A 12,202-nucleotide genomic window follows, 5' to 3' on the forward strand; every position below is an offset into this window, starting at 1 on the left:
GAAGTCCCTCTCTGTGTGAGCGTACGGGTCGGTGGGAGGCATGAGGTAACAGCAGGCGGTCCCGTAAGTACCCGGGCCCTAAGCCATGGAGCGCTTTAAAGGTGGTAACCAGAACCTTGAGTATAATAAAATCATCTGCTACAATGTCCTTCCTGTTGAAGACTACTTCAGCTTCAATCGCAACAATACACGAGCACACAATAGATTTAAGCTTAATGTGAACCGCTCCAATCTTGATTGCAGAAAATATGACTTCAGTAACAGAGTTGTTAATGCCTGGATTACACTACCAGACTCTGTGGTCTCTTCCCAAAATCCCCAAAGCTTTAACCAAAAACTATCTACTGTTGACCTCACCCCATTCCTAAGAGGACTGTAAGGGGCATGCATAAGAGCACCAGCTTGCCTACCGTTCCTGTCCTAATGTTCCCTTTGATTGTATCCAATTCGTATGGTTATTTCATGCTTATATGTATATATACCGTTGTGTTTGACAAAATAAATAAATGAAATGAAAAAAGAACTGGGAAAGTTGAATCCTGCACTTCCAGCCACCGGAGTTCAGCAGAGCATCAGACCTTCTCTCTCGCGGGAACGGAAAGTATTCGCTTTTAAAAATATGAGCGGAATGGATGCCAATGGTAAAAAGGAAAGGCGGTGTGGTGGTCTAGAATAGAATAGAATAACAGAGTTGGAAGGGACCTTGGAGATCTTCTAGTCCAACCCTCTGCTCTGGCAGGAAACCCTACACTACTTCAGACAAATGGTTATCCAACATCTTCTTAAAAACTTCCAGTGTTGGAGCATTCACAACTTCTGCAAGCAAGTCATTCCACTTATTAATTGTTCTGACTGTCAGGAAATTCCACCTTAGTTCTAAGTTGCTTCTTTCCTTGATTAGTTTCCATCCGTTGCTTCTTGTTCTACCCTCAGGTGCTTTGGAGAACAGCCCGACTCCCTCTTCTTTGTGGCAGCCCCTGAGATATTGGAACACTGCTATCATGTCTCCCCTAGTCCTTCTTTTCATTAAACTAGACATACCTGGTTCCTGCAACCATTCTTCATATGTTTTAGCCTCCAGTCCCCTAATCATCTTTGTTGCTCTTCTCTGCACTCTTTCCAGAGTCTCAACATCTTTTTTACATCGTGGCGACCAAAACTGGATGCAGTATTCCAAGTGTGGCCTTACCAAGGCATTATAAAGTGGTATTAACACTTCACGTGATCTTGATTCTATCCCTCTGTTGATGCAGCCTAGAACCATGTTGGCTGTTTTGGCAGCTGCTGCACACTGCTGGCTCATAGACTGGGGGGAGGCGGTCATGCTGGGAGAGGCAGAGTAGGTAATTCTGGGACTTGTAGTCTCAACAGATTTGGGAGGCAGAAGAATGGGAAGTTTACCTTAGAAGAGAATATTTAAAGCTCAGGGTTGGACTGTGGGGGTCCTTGGTGCTCTCTGAGCTTGGTTGTTTTCTTGCAGACGTTTCGTTACCCAAATAGGTAATATCATCAGTACTAGAAGGGAATGTGGAAAGGAGGGGGAGGAGGAGAGGGAGGGGAAAAATCCTTGGTGCTCTCTGAACTTGATTGCTTTTTTACAAACATTTCATTGCCAAACCAGGTAACATCATCAGTGCTAACAGGGAGTGTGTTCTGTCCCCCCTCGACTCCGTTTGAGCGATGGCTTAATTAGCCAGCAACTATCAGCTCTGGCAGCAAACTAGCGAGCGCCTTCCAAGTGTCTCTGTTATCTCCCTCGATGCCGATGAGTCACCCAGGAACAAATAGTACTTCAGATCTTAGTTAAGTAGTTAATTTGCCTACTACGAAGAGGCACAGCAGCTCTTGCTGCCTTTATATTCTGTGGGGTGTGGCTCCATTACTCAGCACTTCCTAGGCCTGCCCCACCCCCGCTTCTGTTGTTCCCGCCTCTCCTGCCTACGAAACCTAGGGTCCAGCCAGGCCTGACTGCCATCAGCTGGGTCTGGAGGTGTGGCCTGGGGGAGGAAAGAGTCAGGGGACGGAGGCCTCATTATCTCTTCCACCTGGCCTGCCTCTGGCTCCTGGAGCTGAGCCAGGGAAGCCGATGCTCCTGAGGTAAGTCCTGATGGCCCTTCCCCCTCACTTTCCAAGTCACTTTCTGGCAGGAGGCCCGGCTCGGGGGGGGGGTGCAGACACAACAGAGTGGAATTTGAAAAGGGGGGCAGGAGGAGGAGGAGGGGGGGAAGGGGAGAAGGAGGAGGACCATGGGGTTCTTGGTGCTGGTTGTTTTCTTGCAGATATTTCATCACCCAGCTAGGTAACATCATCAGTGCTAGAAGGGAGTGGGGTTTGCTCTCTGTTTATATACAAGTGGCCTTTCAGTGTTGAGGGGGACAATCAAGGAACTACCAACTCAGACAAACAATAAACCATAGCCTAATCAAGGAACCCGCCAAGAAGACTTCCAGCAACACTGACAGGGCGAGCCACTTGTACATAAACAGAGCACAAACCCTACTCTCTTCCAGCCCTGATGATGTTACCTAGCTGGGTAATGAAACGTCTGTAAGAAAATCGCCAAGCTCAGAGACCCCCCACCCCCAAGGACCCCCCCCAAAGTCTCCCTTAGCCAGAGGGTTTATGGAGTCCCTCCATCAACTTTGGAAGTTAGCTGAAGGGCAAGAGATCTTCAAGTTAACCCATCAAAACGTGGGCCTAGCATCCCGACACAAGGAAATGCACTGTGGCGTCGTTTCCACAACTTGGGTTTTTTGGGGAATGGCTTTCTCACCTTGATGTGTCTCTTGTGGAGATTTGGGGCTGACTCACAACTGTTGATTTTCTCCCCGCGGGTCCACCTTTGACTCAGCAGCTTGCCTCGGAATTCATTTTCTAAGGAGAGAAGAGAAAGTGCATGGCATTAGCAAAGAATATTTGCAGCTCACGGTTGAACTATGAGGACCTTGGTCCTCTTTGAGTTGCAGACATCTGACTACCCAACTAGATAACATCATCAGTGCTAGAAGGCAGAGTGGGGTAGGGGAGGAGGGAGAGGAAGAGGAGTGTGAGGTTCTTTGTACTCTCTGAGCTTGGTTGTTTTCTTACAGACTTTTCATTACCCAACTAGGTAACATCATCAGTGCTAAAGTAGAAGGAGGAGGAGGAGAAGGACTGGGGGGCCCTTAGTGCTCTCTGAAGTTGGTTGTTTTCTTGCAGACCTTTTTTTTTTCAAATAATTTTTATTAAACAGTTTTTTTAAAAAAACAAAAAGAAATATTAACATTTTCTTCTTTTCAATAGTTTCGCCCCGATAATCAATACTTATACATTTTCTCTCTCTTATCCTAGTGTATCTTTTATACATATATTTCTAATATATCATATATATGTCACTATAATATATTATATTATTCTGATTATTTTATTTACATATATAGTTAGACATAAACGTATATCCAATTTCCTTTCCACAGCTGAAGAGGTTATAAAAAATGCTTTTAAAAGGCTCTGACGATCCCAGCTGAGTTGCCTGATTGTCAGAAGCTTTTTTTTTCTTTTAAAGGCAAAAAAAAAAATGCTTTTAAAAAAATGGTAGAAAAAATGCTTTTAAAAGTAAAAAAAAAGTTGGCCACACCCACCCAGTCACATTATTCCCCCCCAAAGCCACGCCTACAGTACCGGTAGTAACAAATTTTACATTTCACCACTGCTCTAGGTCTAGGCAGTTTACAGCTGTACAATACAACCATATAAATACATGGATAACAACATAGCTTAAAAACGAGAGTTAAACACAACTTAGAAGATGACATAAATCAGGTTAAAATTCAAAAGCTAGGAAGTTAAGGCAGCAAGAGTGTTTTCAGGCGACCAGCTATCGCTAGGGCTGAAGTCGGACTTTGAGACCCCCATGATAATTAGCAAAGGCAGGTCTTAAGACTCATCCAGTAAGTTAGAAGAGGGGGGGTATCTCACCTCGCCTGGGGGGAGGGAGTAAGATTTTCCATAGGGTAGGGGAGTGGAAGCTGAGAAGGCCCTGCTCCAGAGGTGGGTTTCAGCAGGTTCTGACCAGTTCTGGAGAACCGGTAGCGGAAATTTTGAGTAGTTTGGAGAACCGATAGTAAAAATTCTGACTGGCCCTTCCCCCATCTATTCTCTGCCTCCCAAGTCCCAGCTGATCGGGAGGAAATGGAGATTCTGCAGTAACCTTCCCCTGGAGTGGGGTGGGAATGGAGATTTTACAGTATCCTTCCTCTGCCACGGCCACCAAGCCACATCCACAGAACCGGTAGTAAAAAAATTTGAAACCCACCACTGCCCTGCTCCTAGATCCCACCAGTTCAAATTCCTTGTTCAATGAGATATACAGCATGCCTTCCCTACTTCACTATTTTTTCGTAATGTGGTGACAAAAAAAAATATGGGATGCAGTATTCCAGCTGTGGTCCTACTAAGGTTTTATACAGAGGTATTAGTTCCGCTTTATAAAATCTTAGTAAGAAAGCCACACCTGGAATCGTGCACCCAGTTTTGGGCGCCACGATGTAAAAAAGATGTTGAGACTCTAGAAAGAGTGCAGAGAAGAGCAACGAAGATGATTAGGGGCCTGGGGGCTGAAACATACAAAGAACGATTGCAGGAACTGGGTCTGTCTAGTTTGATGAAAAGGAAGACTAGGGGAGACATGATAGCAGTCTTCCAGTATCTCAGGGGTTGCCATAAAGTAGAGGGAGTCAAGCTATCTTCCAAAGCAAGGGGTGAAATCAAGCAGGTTCTGACAGGTTCTGGAGAACCGGTAGTGGCAATTTTGAGTAGTTTGGAGAACTGGCAAATCCCACCTCTGGCTAGCCCCAGAGTGGGGTGGGAATGGGGATTTTGCAGTATCCTTCCCCTGGAGTGGGGTGGGAATGAAGATTTTGCAGTATCCTTCCCCTGCCATGCCCACCAAGCCATGCCCACAGAACCGGTACTAAAAAAAATTGAATTTCACTACTGCTCCAAAGCACCTGAAGGCAGGAGAATCAAAAATGGCTGGAAACTAATCAAAGAGAGAAGCAACCTGGAATTAAGGAGAAGCTTCCTAATAGTGAGCACAATTAACCAGTGGAACAGCTTGCCACCGGAAGTTGTGGGTGCTCCAGCCCTGGAGGTTTTTATGAAATTGGACAGCCACTTGTAGGGCTTCGTGAGCTTCGGGGAGAAGACCTAGAAGACTAGAAGATCTCCAAGGTAGTTCTATCCTGATTGATTAATGAACTTAGAATGAAACCATTCCTCAGATATTTTGGTCCAAGGGTTATATGATAGCAATCTTCAAATACTGATAGTCCTCAATTTACGACCGCAACGGAGCCCAAAATTTATGTTGCTCAGTAAGAAATTTGTTAAGTGAAATTTGCCCCATTTTACAACTTTTTTTGCTGCGTTCGTTGACTGAATCACAGTTTAAATTTCCCCTTGTATCTCACACCCCCTTTTCCCCCCCGCTCCCTTTCCCTCCCTTAATTTCCTATTTTCTTCTCTTCTTTGTATTTTATATAATCAAATTTTAAAAAGAAAGAAAGAAAAGAAACTCCAGATATGAAATCGTTTATAAGCTAACAAAAACCGGTGGATTCTAAAGAGACATATTACGTTTCAACAAAATGCTGATTCACGGACCCTCGTGAGGCCGTGGGTACCCTTGAAAGAAAACGGCCTTGTCAGCTTAAAAAACAATTTGTAAACTTTCCGCCTCGTCTGCATATTTTCGAACGCATCGACTTGCTGGTTTTTCTGTTCAAGGAAGGGCAGCTGCGAGAAGTCAAGATGATTGGTGTGACCATGTGACCCCTACTTTATTACAGGACATATGTAAAACGGGGGTTCCTGCCATCTTGACTTTTTTGACCTAGCTTGACATCGGTGGCGCAGTGTGCAGTATTGCAGGCTACTTCTGCTGCCTGCCGGCTGCCTGCAATCCGGCAGTTCGAATCTCACCAGGCTCAAGGTTGACTCCGCCTTCCATCCTTCCGAGTTCAGTAAAATGAGGACCCCAAATTGCAGCTGCCTGCAATTACTGCAGGTTCTAGTCCCACCAGGCCCAAGGTTGACTCAGCCTTCCATCCTTTATAAGGTAGGTAAAATGAGGACCCAGATTGTTGGGGGCAATAAGTTGACTTTGTATATAAATATACAAATAGGATGAAGACGATTGCTAACATAGTATAAGCCACCCAGAGTCTTCAGAGAAGGGCGGGATATAAATGCAAATAAAAAAAAAGAGCCATTTGGACCCATTTCCCACAGAAAAGAAAACACCGGGAGCCACAAAACCCTTCCCGTGCCTGACTATTTCTTGAGGGGTCACAAAACTAGCATATGTAGTTGAATTAAATGTTCTGTTTTTTTCTGAAACTTTTCTTTTCTTGGATTTATCCATGGTTGGCCTACCGGGGGTTGAAAAGCTCAATAAATTGCGGGTTTCACACATTGGCGGTTGTGACGCGTATTTTGAGTGACAGGGAGCCACAGCAGAGGGGCTCCAGAGCCACATGCGGCTCCAGAGCCCAGGTTGCTGACCCCTGCTCAAGCCCTATACCATTTCAAACAAGTGGCTGCCCAGTCTCTTCTTAAAAACCTCCAGTGTTGGAGCACCTACAACTTCTGGTGGCAAGCTGTCCCACTAGACAGGATAGCAGTCTTCCAATCCTCAGGGGCTGCCCCAAAGAAGAGGGAGTCAAGCTATTCTCCAAAGCACCTGAGGGCAGGACAAGAAGCAATGGGTGGAAACTAATCAAGGAGAGAAGCAACTTAGAACTAAGGAGAAATTTCCTGACAGTTAGAACAATCAATAAGTGGAACAACTTGCCTGCAGAAGTTGTGAATGCTCCAACACTGGAAATTTTTAAGAAAATGCTGGATAGCCATTTGTCTGAAATGGTGTAGAGTTTCCTGCCTGGGCAGGGGGTTGGACTAGAAGACCTCCAAGGTCCCTTCCAACTATTACTCTGAATAATTATTCTGAGCACTTAATTCTCTCCGTGTTGCCTAATGTCTATTACCCCATGTAGTGTCAATGTGGTATTATTATTATTTTATTTACACAAAATGATAGTATACACAGCAAACGAGATAACTATGCTGGATTTCGTATCACAGATCACTAGTCGAACACTTCCCAAGCGTTTAGGACTGCGTGATGTATCGGCGAATTATGCGAGCAGATCTCAGTAAGGTGGCCTTCTGCAGCTGACCAATGGTGATCTTGTCAGCGCCAATTGCTTTTAAGTGCTTGCCTAGGTCTTTAGGCACAGCTCCCAGTGTGCCAAGTACCCTTGGAACCACCTGCACTGGTTTATGCCAGAGTCTCTGCAATTCGATTCTCAAATCTTGATATCTGGTGACTTTTTCAAGTTGTTTCTCATCGATTCTGCTGTCACCAGGTATAGCAATGTCGACTATCCACACTTTTTTCTTTTCCACAATCGTGATATCTGGGGTATTGTGTTCCAAAATTCAGTCTGTATCTTCTTCTTCTTCTTCTTCTTCTTCTTCTTCTTCTTCTTCTTCTTCTTCTTCTTCTTCTTCTTCTTCTTCTTCTTCTTCTTCTTCTTCTTCTTCTTCTTCTTCTTCTTCCTCCTCCTATTACTATTACTATTACTATTACTATTACTATTACTATTACTACTAATAATATAATAATAATAATTGTTGTTGTTGTTAGTTGCGAAGTCATGTCCGACCCATTGTGACCCCATGGACAACATTCCTCCAGGCCTTCCTGTCCTCTGCCATCCTCTGGAGTTCATTTAAGCTCACGCCGACTGCTTCAGTGACTCCATCCAGCCACCTCGTTCTCTGTCGTCCCTTTCTTCTTTTGCCCTCAATCTTTCCCAGCATTAGGCTCTTCTACAGTGAGTCCTTCTTTCTCATTAGGTGGCCAAAGTATTTCAGTTTCATCTTCAGGATCTGGCCTTCTAAAGAGCAGTCAGGGTTGGAATATAGAAAATAATAATTATTAGTATCCTTATTATTTTCTATATTCCACCTTTTGCTGGGATTATAATTATTGTTATTCTGTTGCTTTGCATGTACACAGAATGTTTTTGTACCAGAGACAAATTCCTTGTGTGCCTGATCACACTTGGCCTCTGTTGGCTCAGACTGCTAAGACAGTCTGTTATTAACACAGCTGCTTGCAATTACTGCAGGTTCAAGTCCCACCAGGCCCAAGGTTGACTCAGCCTTCCATCCTTTATAAGGTAGGTAAAATGAGGACCCAGATTGTTGGGGGGGCAATAAGTTGACTTTGTATATAAATATACAAATAGGATGAAGACTATTGCTTAACACAGTGTAAGCCTCCCTGAGTCTTCGGAGAACGGCGGGATATAAATGCAAATAAAATAAATAAATAAATAAATAAAATAAAACATTGCATTGCATTGCACTGCACTGCATCAATTCAATTCTACTGAAAGGAACCTTGCAAGTGTTCTAGTCTAACCTCCTGTTCCAGCAGGAGATCTATACCTGGGTAGGTATACCTCACCTGCACTGAGAAAGGAGTTTCCCTTTGAAGTCTCTCTTCAATTCTACAATCCCACCACCAATCCCATGAGTTTGCTTGAATTGAAAGCTTGTGATTGGCTGAAAGTATCTGCAAGGTCTCTGCCCGAAACCTCAACTTTCCCTAGTCCTCTTCCCAGGTTAGCTGCTGGGGGAGGGGGGAACAGAAAAGAGCCGGGTTTGGTGGGCCTTGTTCACAGATCATATTATGCCTTGGTTCATTTAACCATAGTTTGTTGCAGAAACCATAATGGGCTGATTCACACCCGATTTGCTGCATTCGTTAGCAATAATGGCCCAGTGGAATGAAGAAACTGCAAATTGCAGCCAATTTGAGCCTGGAGGCTTTTCGAGGTGGAAAGACCCCCCCCCCCAAAAAAAGGCATTAAGCAAAATGACTTGTAAAAGCAACAACAAACCAAAAGCGACTCAGGGAAGGTTCCTGGCAAAATAAACTTTTGCCGTTTGCCAGCAGATGAGGAATATTTGGTGCTTGATGCTCAGGCACCTGTTGTACTTCATAGCCTACATTTCAACTTGGCATTCTTAAGATGTGTGCACTTCAACTCCCAGAATTCCATGCTGCTGAAGGAATTCTGGGGTTTGAAGTCTGCCCAATTTAAAATTGCCAGGTTTGAATAACGCTGGCCTATAATCTACATCAGGAGTCTCCAAATTTGTCAAATGTAAGACTTGTGGACTTCAACTCCCAGAATTCCCCAGCCAGTTTTAAGAATTGTGGACTTCAATTCCCAGAATTCCCCAGCCAGTTTTAAGACTTGTGGACTTCAACTCCCAGAATTCCCCAGCCAGTTTTAAGACTTGTGGACTTCAATTCCCAGAATTCCCCAGCCAGTTTTAAGACTTGTGGACTTCAACTACTTGCTAAGCGGCTGATTTACCTCAGAGATATATTGATGCCCTAATTTCCCAGCATACCCCAGGTGTAGTATGACATTGGGGAATTATAGAAAATCGAAATGGTGAAAGCAGTTGCCTAGTGCTGATTCCCAAAGCCAGTTTTAAGACTTGTGGACTTCAACTCCCAGAATTCCCCAGCTAGTTTTAAGACTTGTGGACTTCAACTCCCAGAATTCCCCAGCCAGTTTTAAGACTTGTGGAATTCAAATCCCAGAATTCCCCAGCCAATATTAAGACTTGTGGACTTCAACTCCCAGAATCCCCCAGCCAGTTTAAGATTTATGGACTTCAATTCCCAGAATTCCCCAGCCAGTTTTAAGACGTGTGGACTTCAACTCCCAGAATCCCCCAGCCAGTTTAAGATTTGTGGACTTCCATTCCCAGAATTCCCAAGCCAGTTTTAAGACTTGTGCACTTCAAGCCTAGAATTCTGGGAATGGAAGTCCACAAATCTTAAAACTGCCATGTTTGGAGACCCCTGATCTACACTGTAGGCCTGGTTGTAGTTTAGCACATTGTTTAAATTCAGCCATTGAATCAACAACAACAATCATCTATCATAATGTAGGAAGAAGGAGATGAAGGCCATGCGTGGTACACAACATGCTTGCTAAGCTGCCGATTTACCTCAGAGACATATGACACCCTAATTTCCCAGCATGCCCCAGGGATAGTGTGGCAATGGGGAATTATGAGAAATAAAAATGGTAAATGAGTTGCCTAGTGCTAATTGAGGAGACTTGCTGCTATTCCTTTCAATTCTTTTCTTCTTCATGTGGACTCTACTATTGGTAGTCCTTGCTTAAGGACAAGTCACTTAGTGACCGTTTGAAGTTATGACGGACAACCCGCCCCCACCCAAAATTGCCTTCAAAACCCAATTTTGAATTTTTGTTGGCTGCACATATATCAAATGATTATATTTTGGGTACAACCAGCTCACCTTTATGGTTATTTATAATCCAGAAGTCACATAACCACAATTTTCTAAGTTGTTTTTTTGTTTGTTTGCCAGTTTCTGAAGTTTATGTCTGATTTTCATAAAAAAATACACCAATTACATAAAGTAGATTTGCTTAATGACCTCTGTCTTTGCTTAACAACTGATGGGTGGGGGAGAGAGGTAAATTCTTCGCTCCTCCGAAATCAACAAAATACCTTATACCACCAGGCTTGAAATTCTGGGTTTAGAAAACTTAGAGCTCCGCCGACTCCGACATAATCTGTGTTTAACACACAGAATCATCTATTGTAATATCCTTCCTGTAAAAGACTACTTCAGCTTCAATTGCAACAATACAAGAGCAAACAATAGATTCAAACTTAATGTCAATCGCTTCAGACTTGATTGCAGAAAATATGACTTTTGTAACAGAGTTGTTAATGCTTGGAATTCACTACCTGACTCTGTGGTCTCTTCTCAAACTCCCAAAAGCTTCAACCAAAAACTGTCTACTATTGACCTCACCCCATTCCTAAGAGGACTATAAGGGGCGTGCATAAGAGCACAAAAGTGTCTACTGTTCCTGTCCTATTGTTCTCTTCACTATAATATTATATTATAAATTCCTGAAGTGACCGATTAACAACCTCACTGATTTACAACTGTAATTCCAGGCTCAATTACAGTCAAAACTTGGAAGAATACCTGTTTTATAACTCCATTAATACCGAAGACACTTTGCAAATTGTAAATTTCTGTTTGTTCTGTTTACATCATGGCTTGATATTTTTTTTTAAAAAAAAGTACCTTTGCATCCCACAGCCGCCTGCATAGCGAGACAGATTTCTATGAATATATAATAATTTGCAACATTTGCAAAGCAATTTCCCCAATTTAGAAGGTATGGTACTATAATTCAATGCATTAATATATGCCCTTTTTTTTTTCTGTTGATCATACCATACTTCAGAGACTCGCTGATCTCTGGGAATAAATGAGTTTTCATAAATGAGTTTCCACCCAGATATTAAGAAGCAGGCAGTCTGCAGAAAATCAGTGTCGTGATCTCCTGCTGAAAGACACACACACACAAAAGTGAAGAAAAGGTTGACTTAACAAACAAACAAAAAGCCACTGAAACGCCCTCTAAAAATTCTAGAAGAAAAAAAAATCAGGAAATATCACCTATATAATATATAATATAATATAACAACAGAGTTGGAAGGGACCTTGGAGGCCTTCTAGTCCAACCCCCTGCCCAGGCAGGAAACCCTTCACCATCTCAATCAGATGGTTATCCAACATTTTCTTAAAAATTTCCATTGTTGGAGCATTCACAACTTCTGCAGGCAAGTCGTTCCACTTATTAATTGTTCTAACTGTCAGGAAATTTCTCCTTAGTTCTAAGTTGCTTCTTTCCTTGATCAGTTTCCACCCATTGCTTCTTGTTCTACCCTCAGGTGCTTTGAAGAACAGCCCGACTCCCTCTTCTTTGTGGCAACCCCTGAGATATTGGAAGACTGCTATCATGTCTCCCCTAGTCCTTCTTTTCATTAAACTAGACATACCCAGTTCCTGCAACCGTTCTTCATATGTTTTAGCCTCCAGTCCCCTAATCATCTTTGTTGCTCTTCTCTGCACTCTTTCTAGAGTCTCAACATCTTTTTTACATCGTGGTGACCAAAACTGGATGCAATATTCCAAGTGTGGCCTTACCAAGGCATTATAAAGTGGTATTAACACTTCACGTGATCTTGATTCTATCCCTCTGTTTATGCAGCCCAGAACTGTGTTGGCTTTTTTAGC

The 12,202-nt window shown here is 43.2% G+C and overlaps 1 protein-coding gene across 1 annotated transcript in view; it reads right to left on the minus strand.

The window, feature by feature from the left end:
- The window catches only part of MYT1 (myelin transcription factor 1), a 196,453-nt gene that overhangs the window by 156,019 nt on the left and 28,232 nt on the right, over positions 1 to 12,202 (minus strand). The window contains exon 2 of the mRNA XM_058176713.1: positions 2,774 to 2,874. Within this exon, the coding sequence (XP_058032696.1) occupies positions 2,774 to 2,874 (101 nt within the window). The remainder of the gene's footprint in view (positions 1 to 2,773; positions 2,875 to 12,202) is intronic.

Source organism: Ahaetulla prasina, chromosome 3 (genome assembly GCF_028640845.1).
Source record: "Ahaetulla prasina isolate Xishuangbanna chromosome 3, ASM2864084v1, whole genome shotgun sequence".
Classification (NCBI taxonomy): Eukaryota; Metazoa; Chordata; class Lepidosauria; order Squamata; family Colubridae; genus Ahaetulla; species Ahaetulla prasina.